We start from the raw sequence: 23,769 nt of genomic DNA on the forward strand, positions 1-23,769 counted from the left end.
TCCAGCATATTTATTTGTTATAAAAATCCTTATTCACTTTTGTAATTAATATATAGCTCATGAGGTGATTTTTCTTCACTTTTTCTTGTGGTAAAATAACATGTAACATTTAAATTAACATATAACATTTAAATAACATATAACATTATAAAATGACTCTTTAGAGTCCCTTGGACTACAGGGAGATCCAACCAGTCCACTCTAAAGGAGATCAGTCCTGGGTGTTCTTTGGAAGGACTGATGCTAAAGCTGAAACTGCAGTACTTTGGCCACCTCATGCAAAGAGTTGACTCATTGGAAAAGACTCTGATGCTGGGAGGGATTGGGGACAGGAGGAGAAGGGGACGACAGGATGAGATGGCTGGATGGCATCACCGACTCGATGGACATGAGTTTGGGTGAACTCCGGGAGTTGGTGATGGACAGGGAGGCCTGGCGTGCTGCGATTCATGGGGTTGCAAAGAGTCGGACATGACTGAGCGACTGAACTGAACATTTACCATCTTAACCATTAAAAAATGTACAGTTTTGCATTATGATATTTAGTACATTCATAATGCTGTGCAACTATCACTGCCATCCATCTCTGGAACTTTTTTCATCTTGTAAAACTGAATTGCTATACCCTTTGAACAGTAACTCCCTGTTTTCCTCTTCCCCAGTCCCCTTCAACCACCATTCTACTCTTGGTCTATAATTTTGACTGAGGACCTCATATAAGTGGAATCATACAGTATTTGTCTTTTTGTGACTGACTAATTTCACCTAGCATAATGTCCTCAAGGTTTATTTACATCGTAGCATATTGTGTTTTAAGGTTGAATAATATTTTGTTGTATGTATATGTTACATTTTGCTTATCCATCAATGCATGCTTGGTTTTTTCCAAGTTTTAGTTATTCTGCATAATGCTGTTATGAACATGGCTGTACAGATATAGCTTTGAGATCCTGCTTTCAGTTCTTTTGAGTATATACCCAGAGTGGAATTGGTGGGTCATATGGTTTTTAATTCTGTTTTTAATTTTTTGAGGAACCATCATACCGTTTTCATAGTACTACCAGTTTACACCCCACAGCACCCCAAGGGTTCTGATTTCTCCACATCCTTACCAATACTTGTTTTCTCTGTTTTTGATAGTGGCCATCCTAATTACTGTGGAGTGGCTTCTTATTTTTAGTTTTGATTTGTGTTTCCCTAATGATTAGTAAGGACTTCCCTGGTGGCTCAGTGGTAGAGAATCCTCCTGTCAATGCACGAGATGTGGGTTTGATCCCTGGGTTGGGAAGATTCCCCTGGAGAAGGAAATGGCAACCCACTCCAATATTCTTGCCTGGGAAGTCCATGGGCAGAGGAACCTGGTGGACTCATAGCGTCACAAAAGAGTCGGACATGCCTTAGCAAGTAAACAACAACAACAAATGATTAGTAATGTTGAGCATATTGACGGGCTTATTGGACATTCATAGGTCCTCTTTGGAGAAATGTTTATTCAAATCTTTTGTCCAGTTTTGAATTGGGTTTTTTTTGTTGTTGAGTTTTAGAAGTTCTCTGTAATATTCTGGATATTTATTACTTATCGAGTATATGATTTGCAAATATTTTCTCCCATTCTTTGGATTGCATTTTTACTCTTGTTGATAGAGTCTTTGGATGAACAAACTTCTTTTAATTTTCAAGAAATCCAATTTGTCTGTTTTTGTTACCTATACTCTTGATGTCATAGCCAAGAAATCTTTGCCAAATCCAATGATGTGAAGTTTTTGTCCCGTGTTTTCTTCTAAGCATTTTGTTGTTTTAAGTCTTACATTAGGTCTTTGATCCATTTGAGTTAATTTTTGTCTGTGGTGTTAGGTAAGGGTCTGATTTTATTTGTTTGCATGTGGAGATTCAGTTTTCTTAGCACCATTTGTCGAAAAGGCAGTCCTTTCCCCATTAAATAGTCTTGGCACCCTTGTCAAATATCATTTGACCCTATAAACAAGGGTTTCTTTCTGGAATCTCCCTTGTATTCCATTGGTCTTCATGTCTGTCTTTATGCCAGTATCACATGGCTTTGACCACTGTAGCTTTGAAGCAGTTCTTGAAATCAGGAAGTGTAAGTTCTCCAGTTTGTTCTTTTTCAAGATTTTTTTTTTGGTGGGGGGACTATTCAAGAATCCTTGAGATTCCATATGAATTTTAGGGTAGGTTTTTCCTGTTTCTGCAGAAAATGTCCTTGGGATTTTGATAGGAATTGCCCTGAATTTGGGCAGTATTGATATTTTAACAAAATTCAGTCTTCCAATCCATGAACATGGCATGTGTTTCCATTTATTTATGTCTTTAATTTCTTTCAGCAATGTATAAAACTATAAAAACTATAAAAGTTTTCATTGTACAAGTCTTTTACCTCTTTGGTTTAGTTGATTCCTATATATTTTATTCTTTTAAATGCTATTGTAAATGGAATTGTTCTTGTAATTTCCTTTTCAGCTTATTCACTGTTAGTGTATAGAAATACAACTGACTTGTGTGTGTTGACTTTGTGTTCTGCCACTTTGCTGAATTCATTAGCTCTAACGGTTTTTATTTTTCTATTTTGGTGTGTGTAAAATCTTTAGAGATTTTACATCTAAGATCATATCACCTCCAGAGATAATTGCATTTTTTCCTTTCCAATTTGATTGTCTTTTCCTTTTCCTTTTTCCTTACCTAATTGCTCTGGCTAGAATTTCTGTGTTGAATAGAAGTTGTAAAAGTGGACATCCTCTGTACGTCTCAGAGGAAAGCTTTTAGTCTTTTACCGCTGAGTATAATATTTGCTGTGGGGTTTTCATATATGACTTTTTTGGTGTGAGATTTCCTTCTATTCCTGGAATGTTTTTTATCATGAATGTGTATTGAATTTCATCAGATGCTTTTTCTGTATTAGTTGAGATGATCGTGTGGGTTTTTTCCTTCGTTCTGATACTGTGGTGTATTACATTGATTAACTTATGTATGTTGAGTCATCTTTGCATTCTTTCCAGTGGAATCCTTGCATCCCAGTTGGAAATGGTATATAATAAGTCTTTTAATATGCTGCTGAATTCTGTTTGCTAGTTTTTTGTCGAGGATATTTAGAGTAACTGTAGCCTCATAGAATGAGTTAGGAAGTGTTCTCTTCAGTGTTTTGAAGAAATTTGAGAAGAAGTGATATCAGTTCATCTTTGTTTGGTAGAATTCACCAGGGGAGGTGTCAGATCCAGGACTTTTCTTCATTGGGAGATTTTTGATTACTATTCTCCTTACCAGTTATAGGTCTATTCAGAGCTTGTATTTCTTTGTGATTTAGTTTTGTTTCTAGGAATTTATCTATTTCATCTAGATTATCCAAAGTGTTGGTATACAGTTGATGAGTCTTTTCTCTTGCTGCTTTCAAGATTCTCTGTGTCTTTTGACTTTTAAAAGTTTGATTATAAAGTATGCCTATTGGTCTTTTAAGTTTGTCTCATTCAGAGTTTGTTAAACTTCTTCAACATTTATATTCCTGTCTTTCATCACATTTGGCAAGTTTTCAGCCATTATTTCTTCGAATATTCTCTCTGCCCTTTTCTCTCTTCTCCTGAGATCTCACAGCGCACATGTTGGTCTCTTGACGGTGTCTCACAGTGCCCTTAGTCTCTGTTCGCTTTTGGTCTATCTGTTTTCTTTCTATCCTTCCAACTTGATAATTTTTATGTCCTGTCTTAGAGTTGGCAGATTCTTTCTTCTGCTTGCTCAAGTTTGTGTTAGTGAATTTTTCATTTCAGTTATTGTACTTTTCAGCTCCAGAATTTCTTTTTGGTTTGTTTTTAGGTTTCTATTTCTTTATTCTTATTTCCATTTTATTCAGAGATTGTTTTCTTGACTTTGTCCCCATCTTCCTTTAGTTCTTTGAGCATCTTTTAGACAGCTGCTTTAATATTTTTGTCTAATATATCTGCCATCAGGTGTTTTTAGGAATAATTTTTGTTGATTTAGGTTTTTTTTTTTTTTTAAATGGCCATACTTTCCTCATGCTTTGTATGCCTTATGATCTTTTGTTGAAAACTGGATATTTGATTTTAATAATGTGGTAATTTTGGAAATCAGATTTTCTTTCTTCCTAGAATTTGATTTTTTTTTAATTGTCATTTTTGTTTTTTTTGACTGTTGTAGACAGTCTCCATGCAGAAGGTCAGCCTGAGATATAGATGTTAGGTCTCTTCAGGTCTTTTCTGAGTCTTCCCCTCAGCATATTCAGTCACTTTCTGATTTTTCCCTGTACATGAAGTAGTTTTTGAATGTACTAGTGTTTAGTGTCTGGCTCCCAAAAGGGGGAAAAAGGAAAATGAAGGGGACATAAAAGAGCACTGGCTCGCTCGCTCTCTCTCTTTTTTCAAATATTTCTTTATTTGTCTGTGTTGGGTCTTAGTTGCAGCATGTAGGATCCTTTGTTGGGGCTCAAGGGCTTAGTTGCCCGTGGCATGTGGAATCCTGGTTCCCCCGCCAGGGATAAAACCCACGTCCCCTGAGTTGCAAGGTGGACTCTCAACCACTGGACGAGCAGGGAAGTTCCGGGCACTGGTTATTTAAGGCCCCTAGCAGTCCCTTCAGCTGGAGGATGAGGGACTTGCACCAGGGGGAGGAGGTGTAACAACTGTAGCTGTCTGCCTCTTTGTCCACACCTGTATGATCAGAAACAGCAGTCAGTGATCAGAGCACAGGTCCCCAGTATTTGAAGGACAGGGTTGTTTCTGTCCACCTTGGCTTCCATAGCCTGTGTGTGAAGAGCCTGTGCACAGTGCGGTGGGGCTGCAGCGGTGGGGCTGCATATGACTTGAGCTGGCAGATGGAGAGCTGTTGCTCTACTCCCAAGTAAAATTGACCATCAATAAGTGATAGTCACTCGGTCGTGTCCGACTCTTTGCGACTCCACGGACTGTAGCCGCCAGGCTCCTCTGTCCATGGAATTCTCCAGGCGAGAATACTGGAGTGACTTGCCATTTCCTTCTCCAGGGAAAATTGCCTGTAATCAACCACAGTTAGTCTTCAAAGTCTGTCCATGGAACTTGCACGCTTTCAGTAGATTCCCAAGTTCCAGTATAGTTACACTAGGCAGATTCTGCCAGTGCAATTGTTGTCTAATTGGAGACACAGATTCCTAGTACTTGCTACTCTACTGTCTTCCCAGAACCCTCTTCTGTAAGGCAATTTTCTTTTTTAACACTACGGGAATATCCTGTTTTAGAATAATCTCTTTTCCAATGGTTTTAACATACATTTATGATTCTGGGCTGTATCAATTATTGTATTACTGTTTGTAAAATGAAATATATTTTCTAATTGCTTCATTTTAGGAAGTAATTATTTTGAGATTCTGCTGCCTAAAAATATCTTTATCCTTATAGTTGGTTGGCCATAGAATTTTAGGTTTGAAATAATTTTCTTTCAGAATTTTGAAAGCATTGTTTCACTACCTTCAGGCTTCCATAATTTTTTTCAGGCTGTTAGGTATGAAGGGTATTCTGATGCTTGCTCCTTTGTATGTGACCTTTTTTTTTTCTCTCTGGAGGCTTGTGGAATCTTTTCTTTGTCTTCATTTTTTAAAAATTTTAGTGATGTCACTTGGTGCCTGTCTGTTTTTGTTTGTTGTAATAGACCTTTGATGGGCCTTCTTAATCTGAGCATTATGCCTTTCAATTTTAGGAAGTTTATTGACTTACTACATCAGTTTTAGCTTTCTATATTTTGTTCTGTTCTTACTTTTGAGAGTGTTGCTTCTTCATATGGGCTTCCCTGGTGGCTCAGACGGTAAAGAATCTGATTGCAATGTAGGAGACCTAGTTTTGATCCCTGGGTAGGGGAGATCCCTAGAAAAGGGACTGGCAACCGACTCCAGTATTCTTGCCTGGGAAATCCCGTGGACAGAGGAGCCTGGTGGGCTACATACAGTCCATGGGGTTGCAAAGTGTTGGACGCTGCTGAGTGACTAACACTTTCATACTTTCTTCTTCATATTTTGGACCTTCTGAATAGATTCTCTAGTACTTATCTTTTTTCTCTTATTGTTCATTCTTTTTTCTTTTTGTTCTGATTTATGAAAGATATTTCTTTATCTTCTAATTTTTGTACTGAGTTTTCATTGCTGTGGTTGTATTTTTAACTTACAAGAACTCTTTCTTGTTCTTTAAATATTTCCTTTAAAAATATCCCATGTGTTTCATGTAAGTAATATCTTAGTTCTCTCAGGATAATGATAGTCCTTTAAAATTAAACATTTTAATTTTGTTTTGAATTTTGAAGTGATTTTTAGATTTACAGGAAAGTTGCAAATAGCATACATAAGATTCCTGAATACCCTCCACCAAGCTTCCTTCAGTGTTAATATCTTGTATAATTACAGTACTTTTGTCAAAACTAAGAAGTTAACATTGGTTTAGTAATATTAAACTATAGATTTAATTTAGATTTCTCCAGTTTATTGTTCCAGGATCTAATCTAAGAAACTGCATGCATTTAGTCGTGATGTCTCTTTAGTCTCCCTTGATCTGTGTGGTTTCTTAGTCTTTCTTTTCTTTTTTTTTAAAATGATCTTGACAGTTTTGAAGAAAACTGTTTAAGTATTTTGTCCTTTAATTCAAATTTGTCTGATGTTTTCTCGTGATTATTCTAAGGTTATGTGTTTATAGGAAAAATACCACAGAAGTTAGGTTGCCTTCCTGCCTCCCCTCCCCTAATTAAAATTTTTTTGTATTGCATAATCTCTTTAAGTTGCATTGTTTTCTACAGGTAGTCATTATTTAAAAAAAGAATCCTTTCATGTTTTTCTCAGACATCTAGTAATCCTTAATTGACTGCTAAACTTTAAGAGAGGGGATTGAAAAACTAATCCAAGATTATGAAAATGTGAATGAGGCTCATTGACTGTTTATTTCACTGTGGGGTGATCTGACTGGGCATTTTAATTTGGGATCTCTATGTTCTTTGTTGTTGTTCAACTTGAGGCTTTTTTTTTTTTTCCTTTCATTCATCTGGTTAGATTCTGCAAAGAATGATCCTTCAGTTTCCTTTTTGGAGGGTGAAAATTGGGGAGAGAAGGCTGGGAAGTCTTACTCGATGTGTTTACTTAAGAGAAGACTCTACACATGGACATCACCAGATGGTCAACACCAAAATCAGATTGATTATATTCTTTGCAGCCAAAGATAGAGAAGCTCTATACAGTCAACAAAAACAAGACCAGGAGCTGACTGTGGCTCAGATCATGAACTCCTTATTACCAAATTCAGACTTAAATTGAAGAAAGTAGGGAAAACCACTAGACCATTCAGGTATGACCTAAATCAAATCCCTTATGATTATACAGTGGAAGTGAGAAATAGATTTAAGGGCTTAGATCTGATAGATAGAGTGCCTGATGAACTGTGGAATGAGGTTCCTGACATTGTACAGGAGATAGGGATCAAGACCATCCCCATGGAAAAGAAATGCAAAAAAGCCAAATGGCTGTCTGGGGAGGCCTTACAAATAGCTGTGAAAACAAGAGAAGTGAAAATCAAAGGAGAAAAGGAAATATATAAGCATCTGAATGCAGAGTTCCAAAGATTAGCAAGAAGAGATGAGAAAGCCTTCCTCAGCGATCAATGCAAAGAAATAGAGGAAAACAACAGAATGGGAAAGACTAGAGATCTCTTCAAGAAAATTAGAGATACCAAGGGGACATTTTATGCAAAGATGGGCTCGATAAAGGACAGAAATGGTATGGACCTAACAGAAGCAGAAGATATTAAGAAGAGGTGGCAAGAATACACAGAAGAACTGTAGAAAAAAGATCTTCACGACCAAGATAACCACGACAGTGTGATCACTGACCTAGAGCCAGACATCCTGGAATGTGAAGTCAAGTGGGCCTTAGAAAGCATCACTATGAACAAAGTTAGTGGAGGTGATGGAATTCCAGTTGAGCTATTTCAAATCCTGAAAGATGATTCTGTGAAAGTGCTGCACTCAATATGCCAGCAAATTTGGAAAACTCAGCAGTGGCCACAGGACGGGAAAAGGTCAGTTTTCATTCCAATCCCAAAGAAAGGCAATGCCAAAGAATGCTCAAACTACCGCACAATTGCACTCATCTCACACGCTAGTAAAGTAATGCTCAAAATTCTCCAAGCCAGGCTTCAGCAATACGTGAACTGTGAACTTCCTGATGTTCAAGCTGGTTTTAGAAAAGGCAGAGGAACCAGAGATCAAATTGCCAACATCTGCTGGATCATAGAAAAAGCAAGAGAGTTCCAGAAAAACATCTATTTCTGCTTTATAGACTGTGCCAAAGCCTTTGACTGTGTGGATCACAATAAACTGTGGAAAATTCTTCAAGAGATGGGAATACCAGATCACCTGACCTGCCTCTTAAGAAATTTGTATGCAGGTCAGGAAGCAACAGTTAGAACTGGACATGGAACAACAGACTGGTTCCAAATAGGAAAAGGAGTTCGTCAAGGCTGTGTATTGTCACCCTGCTTATTTAACTTATATGCAGAGTACATCCTGAGAAACGCTGGGCTGGAAGAAACACAAGCTGGAATCAAGATTGCCGGGAGAAATATCAATAACCTCAGATATGCAGATGACACCACCCTTATGGCAGAAAGTGAAGAGGAACTAAAGAGCCTCTTGATGAAAGTGAAAGTGGAGAATGAAAAAGTTGACTAAAGCTCAACATTCAGAAAACGAATATCATGGCATCTGGTCCCATCACTTCACGGGATGGGGAAACAGTGGACACAGTGTTAGACTTTATTTTTCTGGGCTCCAAAATCACTGCAGATGGTGACTGCAGCCATGAAATTAAAAGACGCTTACTCGTTGGAAGGAAAGTTATGACCAACCTAGATAGCATATTAAAAAGCAAAGACATTACTTTGCCAACAAAGGTCCGTCTAGTCAAGGCTACAGTTTTTCCAGTGGTCATGTATGGATGTGAGAGTTGGACTGTGAAGAAGGCTGAGCGCTGAAGAATTGATGCTTTTGAACTATGGTGTTGGAGAAGACTCTTGAGAGTCCTTTGGACTGCAAGGAGATCCAACCAGTCCATTCTGAAGGAGATCAGCCCTGGGATTTCTTTGGAAGGAATGATGCTAAAGCTGAAACTCCAGTACTTTGGCCACCTCATGCGAAGAGTTGACTCATTGGAAAAGACTGATGCTGGGAGGGATTGGGGGCAGGAGGAGAAGGGTTGGACAGAGGATGAGATGGCTGGATAGCATCACTGACTCGATGGACGTGAGTCTGAGTGAACTCCGGGAGTTGGTGATGGACAGAGAGGCCTGGCGTGCTGCGATTCATGGGGTTGCGAAGAGTTGAACATGACTGAACGACTGAACTGAACTGAATGTTCTTTGTTGTTGTTCTACTTGAGGCTTTTTTTTTTTTTCCTTTCATTCATCTGGTTAAATTCTGCAAAGAATGATCCTTCAGTTTCCCTCTTGGAGGGTGAAAATTGGGGAGGGAAGGCTGGGAAGTCTTACTCAATGTGTTTACTTAATCTCTCCACTTTCATTATGGTATCTTCCCTTTTACTGTTGCCAGCATCCCTCAGCCTAGAAACCCTCCATTTTACTCTCTAGCGAAAAAATCTTCAGTCTCTTATCAGGATGGCAGAGCAGCAGGCACCTGGGTTTACAGTTGGGGAGAAAATCTGAGGATCTGAAGCTTCTGAGATAGAATTTCATCCAATCCTCTTTATAGTTCCATCTTTCACTTCCACTTCCTGAACATTTTAGAGATTCTATGATATAAATTATACTGATTCTGTGTTTACTACAGTGGGTCGTGATTTCATTTTCTTGGGTCTGTGTAGTCATTTATCACTCTTCCATCTCTCTTTCAAGAAAATTATCCTGCTGTAGTCTCCCCTGACTTTTTTGGGGGGGAGGAAGGAAGAGGTGACTTTCTTTGGCTTATGCTTGTAAAAGTTTTTCTTTCCTTTTGTTTTAATGGGATTTTCAAGCAGGAGCAAAAGTGGATATGCATTCAACTTAACATCCTTATCCAGAAGTTAGGCAAGTCTTCTTTAAAGATTTCTTGAAAGGTGCAGAAATTTGCACCAGCTACCTCCTTGATAAATAATCTAAATCCCTAGACTGAGAAATGAAGACTAGGACAGATAAGTACACTGTATTATTTTCTCTGACTATTATATCCTAAAGCGATCTGTTCCTGTTTACCAAAAGCAAACAAAATAACCACCCCCCCCCCAAACAAACAAACAACAACCCCAAAGTCTCCCGCTGGCTCTGGAAGGAAATGGCCTCAAATTCTTGCAACCATTCAGATGTGCTGTATGCTAAGTCATTTCAGTTGTGTCTGACTCTGTGTGACCCCCTGGATTGTAGCCCACCAGGCTCCTCTGTCCATGGGATTCTCCAGGCAAGAATACTGCTTTAGTTGCCATTTCCTACTCCAGGGTATCTGCCCGACCCAGGGATTGAACCCGTGTCTCTTGTGTCTCCTGCATTGGCAGGTGGGTTCTTTACCACTAGCACCACTTGGGAGGGACATTCAGATGTAGTATTTCTCATAAATCTTATTCTACCTAGGTCTTTATTCAATGGTTTCTTCTACATGGAATTCCTTCCTTTGTCTCCCTCCTTGATTTTCTTCTTAGTTAATCCTTGCTAATGCCTTCCCACTCCAGAAAGTCTTCTTTGATCCCTGCCCTCATCATTATCACCTCCAGGTTTGTGTTTCCTTACCTTCTCTTGTGTTTCCACACCTAGCAACTATTATACTACTGTAATTGTTTATTTAGGTGTCCACAGCCACTTTGCCAGGGACCAAATCTTATTTATCTTTGAATATATTGTCATTTATCTCACTAGTCGGAACACAAGTGCTTGTCATTTTAAAATTCAGATCTTGCAGGAAAATAAAATGTGGCTTAAAAAAAATTGTATAGGGACTTCCGTGGTGGTCCAGCGGTTAAGAATCTGCCTTGCAATGCAGAGGACACTAGTTCGATCCCTGGTTGGGGAGCTAAGATCCCGTATGCTGCAGAGCAGCTAAGCCTGAGTACCACGACTACTGAGCCTGCACTCAAGAGTCCATGAGCCGCAGCTGCTGAAGCCTGCGCACCACAACTGAAGCCTCTGTGCGCTGCAGCGAGAATCCCGAGTGCTGCAAGTAAGACCTGACGCAGCCAAATAAGTAAATCAGTTAATTAAAAAAGAACTGTATAACCCTCATGGATATTGAATTAATACCAAAATCCTTTTATGTGCTAAGTTGTGTCTGACTCTCTGAGACCCCGTAGACCGTAGCCCACCAGGCTCCTCTGTCCTTGGGATTTTCCAGGCAAGGATACTGGAGTGAAGAGTTCATTAATAGAATGATAAAAATGACCAAGAAAATTCAGTAATTATTTTTGATTAAAATTTCAGTGAAGTTACTATGGCTTAAAAAGGCAAGGGTAGGCTGTGTTAGCTTGGATACTTTTATCAGTCACTGTGAAAACTAATTGCTGCCTCTTTATTAGAATTGCTGGGAAAATACAATGTCATTTGAGTTCAAGAACATGTTTCGTAAGTTTGGCAAAGTCTGTTCTGTTTTATTTAGAGAAATGTCTAAATAAGTGCATTAGCTATAGTTAGCTTTACCTCATTTTTTTCAGGGACATAGGGTACAGTTTGGGAGCCTTCTGCAAATATTTTCAGGTCCCCAAATAAAAGTTTAAGAATATCGACAGGTGATCTTTGAATGACAGGGGTTTGGACTGCGTGGGTCCACTTATATGTGGACTATTTTCAGTAGTAAATACTGTAATTACTATGGGAACCAAGGTTGGTCACATCTGTGGATGCTGAATCTTGGATTTGGAGGAACTGCATATATAGAGGGCCCCCTCCAAGTGATATGCGACTTTTTGACTGTGCGGAGGGTTGGCACCCCTAACCCCTGCTGTTGTTCAAGAGTCAACTATGTGTATTTTTAAATAAAAGAAAATTTGACCTTGCTAACATTTGACATAATGAAGTATTTATTTGGCTAAGTAGAATGTTCTACAGCTCTATTTGGGGAAAGGCCTTCTTTTAGAGGTGATAAGACAGCAGCTGTATGAGCCTTCTCGAGGGCTCAACTCCATTCTTTGACCACTTAGAGAAAAAAGTCTAAGCCTATTTCATGGCAAGGCTTTAGGGTTCCCAAACTTGTGTGCAAGCAAAATTTGGGTGAGCATGAATTTTTGTCAGAAAAAGGTCCTTAGCTTTTATCAGATTTCTGGTAGTATCTTGACTTAAGAAACTTTAAGAGCTATTGGTTTAGGTACTTCACCCACTGCATTTGCTAGAGAGGATAAAGTGGAGGGGGCAGTTTGAAGATTAATTGTGACTTTAAGATTTAACTTTTTGGGGAGTTCCCTGGAGGTCCAGTGGTTAGGACTCAGGGTTTTCACTGAGGACATGGGTTCAATCCCTGGCCGGGGAAATAAGATCTTGCAAGCCAGGAGGTGTGGCCAAAAAAAAAAAAGGACTTAACTTTTTGGACTCAACCATAATAAGATGTTGTTAACATTATGAAATATATGTAATTGATACAAAAATTTACAAAGCAGTATTTATCCTTATAGTATGGTGCACTGTTAACCATTTCTTTTTAAAAAATACTTATTTTTTTTATCTTGTAATATATATTGTTTGGCTGCATTGGGTCTTAGTTGTGGCGTGCAGGATCTTTTGTGTCTTGCGGATCCATGGCGCACAGATTCTATGGCTGCAGCACATAGTCTCAATAGTTGCGGAGTTGTGGTGCAAGGGCTTAGTTGCTCCTTGGCGTGTGGGGTCTTAGTTCCCTGAGCAGGAATCGAATCCCCTGCGTTGCGAGGTGGATTCCTCACCACTGGACCACCAGGGGAGCCCCAGCATTTTCTGTTCCACTTGATCTTTAAAATGTTGGTTGTAACTCCCTACATTAATGTCTTCGTATTCTGATTGTTGGTTAGCTCACGTTTGAAACACAGTGCATCACCGTTTGTAAAAGCCTTTCCGTTTTCTCAGTCCTCACAGCAGTCCCATGAGGTACATGTGACTTCTTTTTATCTTCGCAGATGAGGCTCCTCGGAGACGCTTAGTGACTTGTTCCGGTGCGCTGCCAGTATGTGGTAGGGTCAGGCTGTTATCTTGGCCCTTGGTTTTGACTCCTTTGTTTACATTCCATCCATACTTACATACCTTTTCCTGCCTCTTTTCACTGCCTTCTTCACCATAATTGTAGGGAATAATACTAGCTCAGACTACACAATCGGGTAATCCTAACTTGAGACTTGGTATACCTGCACTGTCCCCAGTCCTCCTGTTTGTCATTTGGGGTCTTCTCTTTGAGCGTCTGGATTTTCCTATCTGTATAAAGAGGTTGTTTCCTTCTTTTTTCTTCTGTACTCTAGAGCAATGATTTTCAAGCCTAGATTTATTTACTTACTTTATAATTTTTTTAATTGATTTTTGGCTGTGCTGGATCTTCACTGCTGTGCAAGGACTTTCTCTAGTGGTGGAGAGTGGGGGCTACTCTCTAATTGCAGTGCACAGGCTTCTCATTGCGGTGGCTTCTCTTGTTGCAGGAGCAGAGGATTCAGGGCATGCAGGCTTTAGTAGTTGGGGCTCACAGGCCTAGTTCCCCCAAGGCACATGGGACCTTCCCAGACCAGGGATGGAATCCACGTCCCCTGCATTGCAAGGTGTATTCTTAACCTCAGGACCACCAGGAAAGCCCCAAGCCCAGATTTATAAGAGGTTCAGTCAGTCGTGGAACTTAATACTCAGATTTCTGGTTCTCTAGCAGGGATTCTGGTTCAGAAGATCTGAAATGGACTTTAGACATAATATATATATTTTTTGTTTGTTTTTTAAATAATTTTTTAAATTGAAGTATAGTTGATGTTCAATATTATATACAATATTATATATAGGTGTACAATATAGAGTCAACAGTTTTTAAAGGTTATACTTCATTTACGGTTACTATAAAATATTGGTTATAGTCCCTGTGTTACACAATATATCCTTGTAGCTTATTTTATGCAAAATAGTTTGTGCCTCTTAATCCCCTACCCCTTTATTGTTCCTCCCCGCCTTCTCCCTCCCTACCAGTAATCACTGGTCTTTTCTCTGTATGTGTGAATCTGCCTTTTTGTCGTTGTTGTTGTTATATTCACTTCCTAGTTTGTTGTATTTTTAGATTCCACATGTAACTGGAATCATACAATATCTGCCATTCTCTGCCTGACTTATTTCACTTAATACCCTCCAAATCCATCTGTGTTTTTGCAAATGGCAAAATTTCATTTTTTATGGCTAATATTACATTGTATAAATACACCCCATCTTCTTGATCCATTTATTTGTTTAAAAAAAAAAAAAAACCCACAGGTGATTGTTACATGTAGTCAAAGTTGAGAATTTCTACCCTGAATACATTATAATTGTTGGGCAAAGAAGGAAACTGAGTATTTGGGAAATAGCTAGAGATTCTTAGCTCCCTTAGTTTAGGGACTTGATAATTAGAGACCTGTCCTCTCCTTGGCTCCCAACCTTTGTGGAAACATAATCAGAGCCTGAGTGAATTGTAGAGAATCTAGTGGTTCTCTTGTCCCCACTGCCTCCTTTTTGATGAAATATTGGGAGTCATAGGGTCAGAATGTGTCCATCGAGACACACAGTTGGAAAAGGCACCTTGTGGAATGGTAAGCTTGGATTACTGTTTAATACTTTTCATGAATAATAAAGTCTTTGAATGTATAATGTTTTTGATTTACAGATTTAAACAATCAACTGAACTTTGAACTTCAAGTTAATAAATAGTATATTTGACCAGAAAAATGATACTTTGAGTATTTAGTTTTATACTAAGATGAACAAAACAGCAATTGATAAAATTTGAGTTTCTTAAAAAAAAAAAAAAAAAACTTCAAATCTCTCTCTTTCTCTCTTTAGTTCTTTTTGGAAGTGGATATCTGCTCAGACAATAAGAATTATAAGAGGTCAGTTACAAATAATGCTCTTTCATGTGTACAATGTGTTAAAAGTTTTATGTTCATGTGCTGAAATAAGGAATTGTAGACTTTCATGTTAAAAGTTGCCTTCCACAAAAGAATATAAGCAGATTGAGAGGGGGTAGCCTGAAGTGGAGGAGACTGACAGTGGTGGGAATCCACCACCTTTTCTCCTTAATTCCGGCTGGAATCACTGGAGATGGGATGGGCGGTGGAGTAGCTTCTAGAGTGTCTGGCAGCTACTCAGTAATTTTCCATACACGACTTCTCTTTTCTGTGGTTTGTAGGCTTGTCGCCTGAGAATACCGCTCAAGTAGAGTTGCCGGTTGGTGGACAGGCTTTTAAGATGTTGACTTTTAGCTGCTTTCAGTCTCTGGAACCTATAGGGAAGGCTTTCTTCATGTTCATAGCTTGGAAAGAACAATTTGAAGTTGACCATGTGGAGCCTTTCATTTATTTAGCCCTTTCGTTTTCTTCTCCCTTGGAATCAGAGAATTGGTCGTTTCTCAATAGGATGTTGTGTGTGTGTGTTCAGTTATCTAATTTTGCTTAGACTATAAACTAGAATCTGTCCCTGAGTGCCTTACTTATTTCTCTTGTGAAGAAGGCAACTATCATTTTCTGTGTTAGTTGAGATGGAATTTGGAAATTTTTTTTAATCTAGTATTTTTAAACTTGATTAGTCACTGCTCTAAAAATATGAAAGCAGCAGCCTTTTTGCTGCTGTACCTGTTGGTGTTCTTCAGAGTGGTAAATCTGTTATAGTTTTTCCCTCTCTCCTTCTCTTCCTTTTCCCCTTATATCTTTTTTTCTTTTTAATGACTTGGGTTTTTTTGAAAACCAAGCATTCTGGAAATAAGCCTCTTTATAAAATTTGGAGATACTAAAATTTTTTTTTAAAAAAAGAAACCTGATATTCTAAAGGAGAAATGTATAGGGAATTTATTTAATTTATTTTTGGCCATACTACACAGCATGAGGAATCTTGGTTCCCAGACCAGGGATCAAACCTGGGCTTCTTGCAGTGGAAGCATGGAGTCATTTAACTACTGGACTGCCAGGGAAGCCCCCTGTGTAGTGAATTTAGACATCAAGTTTTCCTGTCACATGATGCTTTTATATTAATATTTGATTCTGGTTTTTAAAATGAAAAACTAAGTAATCCCCAGCTCACTTTTAGGAAATGTCTATAGGTAATTTCTAGCATTCCTGCCAAATTTTTATTATTGTTCCATTCTTCTAGCACAGTGGATTTCAAATTTCAGGACTTGTTAAAAAATGGATTACTGTGCCCTGACACGTGGGTTTAGGTATGGTCACCTAGTCCGTGGCAGAGCCCCGTGATGTGGTTACTGTGGCTGCTGTCATGGTCCAGCAGCCACACGTGGAGAACCACTGCTCTAGCGTTTGCAGATCCTGTTTTGTTTCTGTAAATGAATAAGCTCTGATTCATAACTTACACAAAGCTAATGGTGCATCTGTGGTTTTAACATATTTAGTGATGATTCTCAAATATTTTAAAATCTTGATGTTTCATTATCTACTGTCAAAGAACACTTTTATCCATCAAAGTGGTTTATAGCATATGAAGTTATTAATAATAAGTTTATTACTGTAACTTTCTTAGAGCATCTCAGTATCAGAACTGGGAATCATTTCTCTCAATTAGAATTGTTGGTCAGGCAGTAAGCTGTTCAATACCAATTTGATGTGTAGTTTTGACTTTTTAAAATAGGATTTTTGAAATGACAGAGTAAATATTATTTCATTTACTTTTTGCTTTTATTATTGTTTTCATCTTTGAGCTATGTTTTGATCTTTGTTAATTAGTTTGTTAGCAGTTGATAACATCTACTCTTGACTAGTAAGGCCCTGTATCTAGAAAACTTATACCTAATTGAGATAACACTTCCGTAATTGTAATTATAGATTTTAAATTTGATAGTAGATTCACTTTCTCGCTATCATGTCAGCAGTCAGCACATTAGAGCCCCAAACAGAGATTTTGGGATGAATTTTTAACATATGTAATTTTAAGAAAAAATTCATGGGAACAAGTAAAGATTTTTTTAAATTAAGAAATACTCATTTGGAATTTGCTTTAAAGCAAACTGTATGTGTGTGTGTGTGTGTAGTGTATAGTATATATACACATTTAGTTTTCTTTATATATGTATGTACATTTATAAATATATTTCACTTATGTATAATAAATATGTATAGTTTGTTATATATTATTTCACTTAAGTATAATAAATATATACAGTTACATAAAATTCATAGTCTTTCACAGTGTAATATTTGGAACCAGGTTATAGTTGTATACTTAACTTTAAACACCAAGTTTCAAAAGCCCATTGCTGTCCCCAAACCCTTACCCTGCATTCTCTCTAATGAATGTCAGTGTTAGTTGCTTAGTCGTATCTGACTCTTTGCAACCTCAAGGTCTATAACCCACCAAGCTTCTCTGTCTGTGAATTTCTCCAGGTAAGAATACTGGAGTGGGTAGACATTCACTTCTCCAGGGGATTGTCCCAACCCAGGGATCAGACCTGGGACTCCTGCATTGCAGGCGGGTTCTTTACCCTTTGAGTTACCAGGGAAGCCCCAGTACTAACAGCTGAAGTCACAATATCACAGCAAGCAGCTTTCACCTACTTGCAAAGATTTCTCCGTTGGTCATTATTAGTTCCTGGACATCACCAAATTTATAGACATTGGGAATGGCTTATAGTTTTTAGAGAGAATGTTCCTTGAGGAAAAGGGAACAGATTTTAATTTTTTTAGGTGTAGTTCCCATGATCTGAATTTTCTTTTAGAAAGCAAAATTCTTGGGACTTCCCTGGTGGTCCGTGGTTATGACTCTGTGCTGTCAACACAGGAGGCTCGATCCCTGGCCCAGGGAACTAGGATCCCACATGCTGTGTAGTGTGGGCCAAAATTAAAAAAAAAAAAAGAATTAAGAAAAAAATGAAAGCAAATCCTTGAAAAAGAGTAGCCAAGAACACTAGATTTCAGACTCTGCCTTGCTCCAGGTGCCTGCCAGCTGTGGTGTATTAGGTCTAACTTGTGGCTTTCCTCAGATTATTATTTCCTCAGGTTATTATTCATAAGCTGTTTTTCTCACTTATTCTTTGTCTTCTTATAGCTCTGAGAGCTCATTTTGAAGAAGCAATGGATGAACCTTCTTCCTTGGCCAAACCTCTGGAGCTGAACCAGCACTCCCGATTCATTATTGGCTCCGTGTCTGAAGATAACTCGGAGGATGAGATTAGCAACCTGGTGAAGCTCGACCTGCTGGAGGAGAAGGAGGGCTCTCTGTCGCCAGCCTCGGTCAGCTCAGACACGCTCTCTGACTTGGGCATCTCGAGCCTCCAGGATGGTCTGGCCTTACACATGAGGTAAGTCAGAGAAGCTGAACCTTTTTCTTACTGAGCCTGTCCTATTGGTTTCACTGATCTTGTTCTAGAAAGAGCAAGGATGTTCTGAGTCAAGATTATTTCCCCTTTATCTACATCACTGGACTTAAAGTTTTGATGAGTAAGTGGGAGATGATCTATTTTGCCTGGGGTGCAGGTTTTCAAAAGCATCTTTTCCCAAATGTTTCCTCTCACTGTTCTCTTGTTCTTCTTACGGGGGGTCTTCTAGCGAGACTCAGTAAGTGAGGCTGAGGAATTTCAGTCTCTATTACTTTGACTAATATTGTTATAACTGTCCAGTGACTGATAGGGCGTTTGCAGGGATGGTAGTAATCTGGTAGTAATCTTTCTCTGAACTGCTTGATCATGTCAGGAAGTTATATTCTTTTTTTTTTTAGTTTATGGTGGCTGTACAGAGCACAGGCTCTGGAGCACAAGCACAGTAGTTGTGGTGCACAGGCTTACTTTTCCTTTGGCATGTGGCATCTTTGTTCCCTGACCAGGGATCGAACCCGTGTCCTCTGCATTGCAAGGTGGATTCTTAATAACCACTGGATCACCAGTGAAGTCCCAAGGCCAGTCTTTATTGAGGAACAAGGGGTTGTTGTAGAGCTCTCCTTTTCCTCTAGAAACGCAGTTCTCTGGGTATAATTGAGAATGTCCATAAATAACTCCAGAAAGAATGAAAGGATGGAACCAAAGCAAAAACAATACCCAGCTGTGGATGTGACTGGTGATAGAAGCAAGGTCCGATGCTGTAAAGAGCAGTATTTCATAGGAACCTGGAATGTCAGGTCCATGAATCAAGGCAAATTGGAAGTGGTGAAACAAGAGATGGCAAGAGTGAATGTCAACATTCTAGGAATCAGCGAACTGAAATGGACTGGAATGGGTGAATTTAACTCAAATGACCATTATATCTACTACTGCGGGCAGGAATCCCTCAGAAGAAATGGAGTGGCCATCATGGTCAACAAAAGAGTCCGAAATGCAGTACTTGGATGCAATCTCAAAAACGACAGAATGATCTCTGTTCGTTTCCAAGGCAAACCATTCAATATCACAGTAATTCAAGTCTATGCCCCAACCAGTAATGCTGAAGAAGCTGAAGTTGAACGGTTCTATGAAGACCTACAGGACCTTTTAGAACTAACACCCAAAAAAGATGTCCTTTTCATTATAGGGGACTGGAATGCAAAAGTAGGAAGTCAAGAAACACCTGGAGTAACAGGCAAATTTGGCCTTGGAATACGGAATGAAGCAGGGCAAAGACTAATAGAGTTTTGCCAAGAAAATGCACTGGTCATAACAAACATCCTCTTCCAACAACACAAGAGAAGACTCTATACATGGACATCACCAGATGGTCAACACCAAAATCAGATTGATTATATTTTTTGCAGCCAAAGATGGAGAAGCTCTATACAGTCAGCAAAAACAAGACCAGGAGCTGACTGTGGCTCAGACCATGAACTCCTTATTGCCAAATTCAGACTTAAATTGAAGAAAGTAGGGAAAACCACTAGACCATTCAGGTATGACCTAAATCAAATCCCTTATGATTATACAGTGGAAGTGAGATAGATTTAAGGGCCTAGATCTGATAGAGTGCCTGATGAACTGTGGAATGAGGTTCGTGACATTGTACAGGAGACAGGGATCAAGACCATCCCCATAGAAAAGAAATGCAAAAAAGCCAAATGGCTGTCTGGGGAGGCCTTACAAATAGCTGTGAAAAGAAGAGGAGCGAAAAGCAAAAGAGAAAAGGAAAGATATAAACATCTGAATGCAGAGTTCCAAAGAATAGCAAGAAGATATGAGAAAGCCTTCTTCAGCGATCAATGCAAAGAAATAGAGGAAAACAACAGAATGGGAAAGACTAGGGATCTCTTCAAGAAAATCAGAGATACCAAAGGAATATTTCATGCAAAGATGAGCTCGATAAAGGACAGAAATGGTATGGACCTAATAGAAGCAGAAGATATTAAGAAGAGATGGCAAGAATACACAGAACTGTACAAAAAAGATCTTCATGACCCAGATAATCACAATGGTGTGATCACTGACCTAGAGCCAGACATCCTGGAATGTGAAGTCAAGTGGGCCTTAGAAAGCATCACTACGAACAAAGCTAGTGGAGGTGATGGAATTCCAGTTGAGCTATTCCAAATCCTGAAAGATGATGCTGTGAAAGTGCTGCACTCAATATGCCAGCAAATTTGGAAAACTCAGCAGTGGCCACAGGACTGGAAAAGGTCAGTTTTCATTCCAATCCCAAAGAAAAGCAATGCCAAAGAATGCTCAAACTACCGCACAATTGCACTCATCTCATACTCTAGTAAAGTAATGCTCAAAATTCTCCAGCCAGGCTTCAGCAATATGTGAACCATGAACTTCCTGATGTTCAAGCTGGTTTTAGAAAAGGCAGAGGAACCAGAGATCAAATTGCCAACATCCGCTGGATCATAGAAAAAGCAAGAGAGTTCCAGAAAAACATCTATTTCTGCTTTTAGACTATGCCAAAGCCTTTGACGGTGTGGATCACAATAAACTGTGGAAAATTCTGAAAGAGATGGGAATACTAGACCACCTGATCTGCCTCTTGAGAAATTCGTATGCAGATCAGGAAGCAACAGTTAGAACTGGACATGGAACAACAGACTGGTTCCAAATAGGAAAAGGAGTTCGTCAAGGCTGTATATTGTCACCCTGCTTATTTAACTTATATGCAGAGTACATCATGAGAAACACTGGACTGGAAGAAACACAAGCTGAAATCAAGATTGCCGGGAGAAATATCAATAACCTCAGATATGCAGATGACACCACCCTTATGGCAGAAAGTGAAGAGGAACTAAAGAGCCTCTTGATGAAAGTGAAAGTGGAGAGTGAAAAATTTGGCTTAAAGCTCAACATTCAGAAAACGAATATCATGGCATCCGGTCCCACCACTTCATGAGAAATAGATGGGGGAAACAGTGGAAACAGTGTCAGATTTTATTTTTCTGGGCTCCAAAATCACTACAGATGGTGACTGCAGCCATAAAATTAAAAGACGCTTACTCCTTGGAAGGAAAGTTATGAACAACCTAGATAGCATATTAAAAAGCAAAGACATTACTTTGCCAACAAAGGTTCGTCTAGTCAAGGCTATTGTTTTTCCAGTGGTCATGTATGGATGTGAGAGTTGGACTGTGAAGAAGGCTGAGCGCTGAAGAATTGATGCTTTTGAACTATGGTGTTGGAGAAGACTCTTCAGAGTCCTTTGGACTGCAAGGAGATCCAACCAGTCCATTCTGAAGGAGATCAGCCCTGGGATTTCTTTGGAAGGAATGATGCTAAAGCTGAAACTCCAGTACTTTGGCCACCTCATGCGAAGAGTTGACTCATTGGAAAAGACTGATGCTGGGAGGGATTGGGGGCAGGAGGAGAAGGGTTGGACAGAGGATGAGATGGCTGGATGGCATCACTGACTCGATGGACATGAGTCTGAGTGAACTCCGGGAGTTGGTGATGGACAGGGAGGCCTGGCGTGCTGCGATTCATGGGGTCGCAAAGAGTCGGACATGACTGAGCGACTGATCTGATCTGATATTATTATTTATTGATGTTTGCTTGTACAACCAACATGTGAACTTGTGCTCGTTTGCTTTGTATTTCTTGGATTACAGGGTCTGAGTTAGTGGTTCTTGGTTTTCACTGTACATAAGAATCTCTTGGGGAATCTTGAGAAATGAGCCCCATCCCCAGAGATTCTGATTCACTTGATACTGGCTTGGCTTAGAGTTGGGGCATTTTTTTTAAAGTTATTTAAGTGATTATAACATGCATCCAGGGTTGAGATTATTGGTAAGCTTAGACAAACATAAATTAGGGTGACTGTTGCTGCTGTTACTGTCTTGGTGCTTCCATTATTAATGGCTTGTAAAAGAATTCAGCTCCTTTTTATACACTTAAGAATCAGAATCTGTAGTAAAATCGTATGCTGGATCTGGCTGAATGTGACTGTCCTGTCTTAGGGTTATTCCTGGGGATTTGGGGTCCTTGCTTCTGAAAGAGGAAGTAGTGAGTACCAGTGGTCACCCATGTTTGGCTACATGGAGGTCCAAAGAAAAGAGTTAAGAAAGTTAATTATGTTTTACTTCACAGATTCCCCAAACTTCAGTGAACCAGAGAGAGAATTTAGACTAATGCCTTTTGTTTAAATAGATGATAAAACTGAGGACTGAAGAGGGAAAAGAACTTGCCTAAAGATGAATAGCTAGAAACTGGAATTAAAAGTTAGATGCCCTGATTCCATATCAATAACTTGTCTCCTCAAGTGTTCTAATTATATAGTTCCCACAAAGCTGGTTTTTGGGAGCTAGTGAATAAAATATTATATCTAATCTCTGGGTTAAAAAAAGAGGAATGGAAGTCAGCATTTAGTGGCAGGGAAAAGAGGTCAGGTCTTTATGTAAGCAGTTTTTCTTACTTAATTTTCACTTAATGATTGGCCTGAAGGCTAATACTGGTGGATAGCATCTTCCTCCCCGAGGTCATTTGTAGATGTGTAGAGGTTGTGACTTATGGGTTACTTGCATTTGGAAGACAGAACCAAAGATTCTAAACCTTCTGCCGTGTACTGGATAATCACACACAACACACTGAGGATGGTTCTCATAATGTCATATTGCTCCTGTTGAGAAACACCGGGAGAAATCTAGATCTTAAAAGACCCACAGCATCTTGAGAAATTTGTCCAGTTTGAGGCCAAGGGAAGCAGAATATCCATTTATTGGGTTAGGAAATTGTGAGTTTGGCAATGGTGAGATAAATACCGTTTTAAGATATTCAGCTGATGATATTACAAGGCAGTTTATGGTTCCCAAATCATTCCCAAAGTTGATGATTCTTATTGCAAAGACTGTGTAGTCAATGATATGAGTGCCTGATAATTTCTTTGCATGCCCTGCCATTGCAAAACTCATGCCTGTAGCTCGTGGAGGAACCATGAATTGAAGTGTGATCAGCAGCCTGGGAAGGAGACAGTGCCAGTTCCTACTTGCTTCTGAAACAGCTAATGTTCCAAATAGAGCACAGGTTCTCCGTTGATTCATTTAAGTCACTTGGGGTAACTTAAGTTCATCCAGATTCACTTTATATATTAGAAAGACTCTGTTCTGACACCTGCCACCAATTAAGTTCGTGATCGCAGGTAATTCGTGTTACCTCTTTGGACTCATATTCCTAAGCTGTGAAAATGATGACATTGATTCAGATACTCCTTTTCATCCTTTGAACCCAAAATTAAATAGAGACTGGCTGAGTTTAGGATTAGCTCCC

At 39.1% G+C, this 23,769-nt stretch overlaps 1 protein-coding gene across 7 annotated transcripts in view; it reads left to right on the top strand.

Moving 5' to 3' along the window:
* The window catches only part of ACACA (acetyl-CoA carboxylase alpha), a 283,137-nt gene that overhangs the window by 55,366 nt on the left and 204,002 nt on the right, over positions 1 to 23,769 (top strand). For 4 of the 7 annotated variants that reach the window (XM_070390509.1, XM_070390510.1, XM_005888164.3 and 1 more), the window contains 2 exons: positions 14,967 to 15,013; positions 18,174 to 18,426. In XM_070390509.1, coding sequence (XP_070246610.1) covers positions 14,967 to 15,013; positions 18,174 to 18,426 — 300 coding nt within the window. The remainder of the gene's footprint in view (positions 1 to 14,966; positions 15,014 to 18,173; positions 18,427 to 23,769) is intronic. The other 3 variants (XM_070390512.1, XM_070390513.1, XM_070390511.1) reach the window with 1 other exon arrangement.

The sequence above is a fragment of the Bos mutus genome, chromosome 19 (genome assembly GCF_027580195.1).
Source record: "Bos mutus isolate GX-2022 chromosome 19, NWIPB_WYAK_1.1, whole genome shotgun sequence".
Classification (NCBI taxonomy): Eukaryota; Metazoa; Chordata; class Mammalia; order Artiodactyla; family Bovidae; genus Bos; species Bos mutus.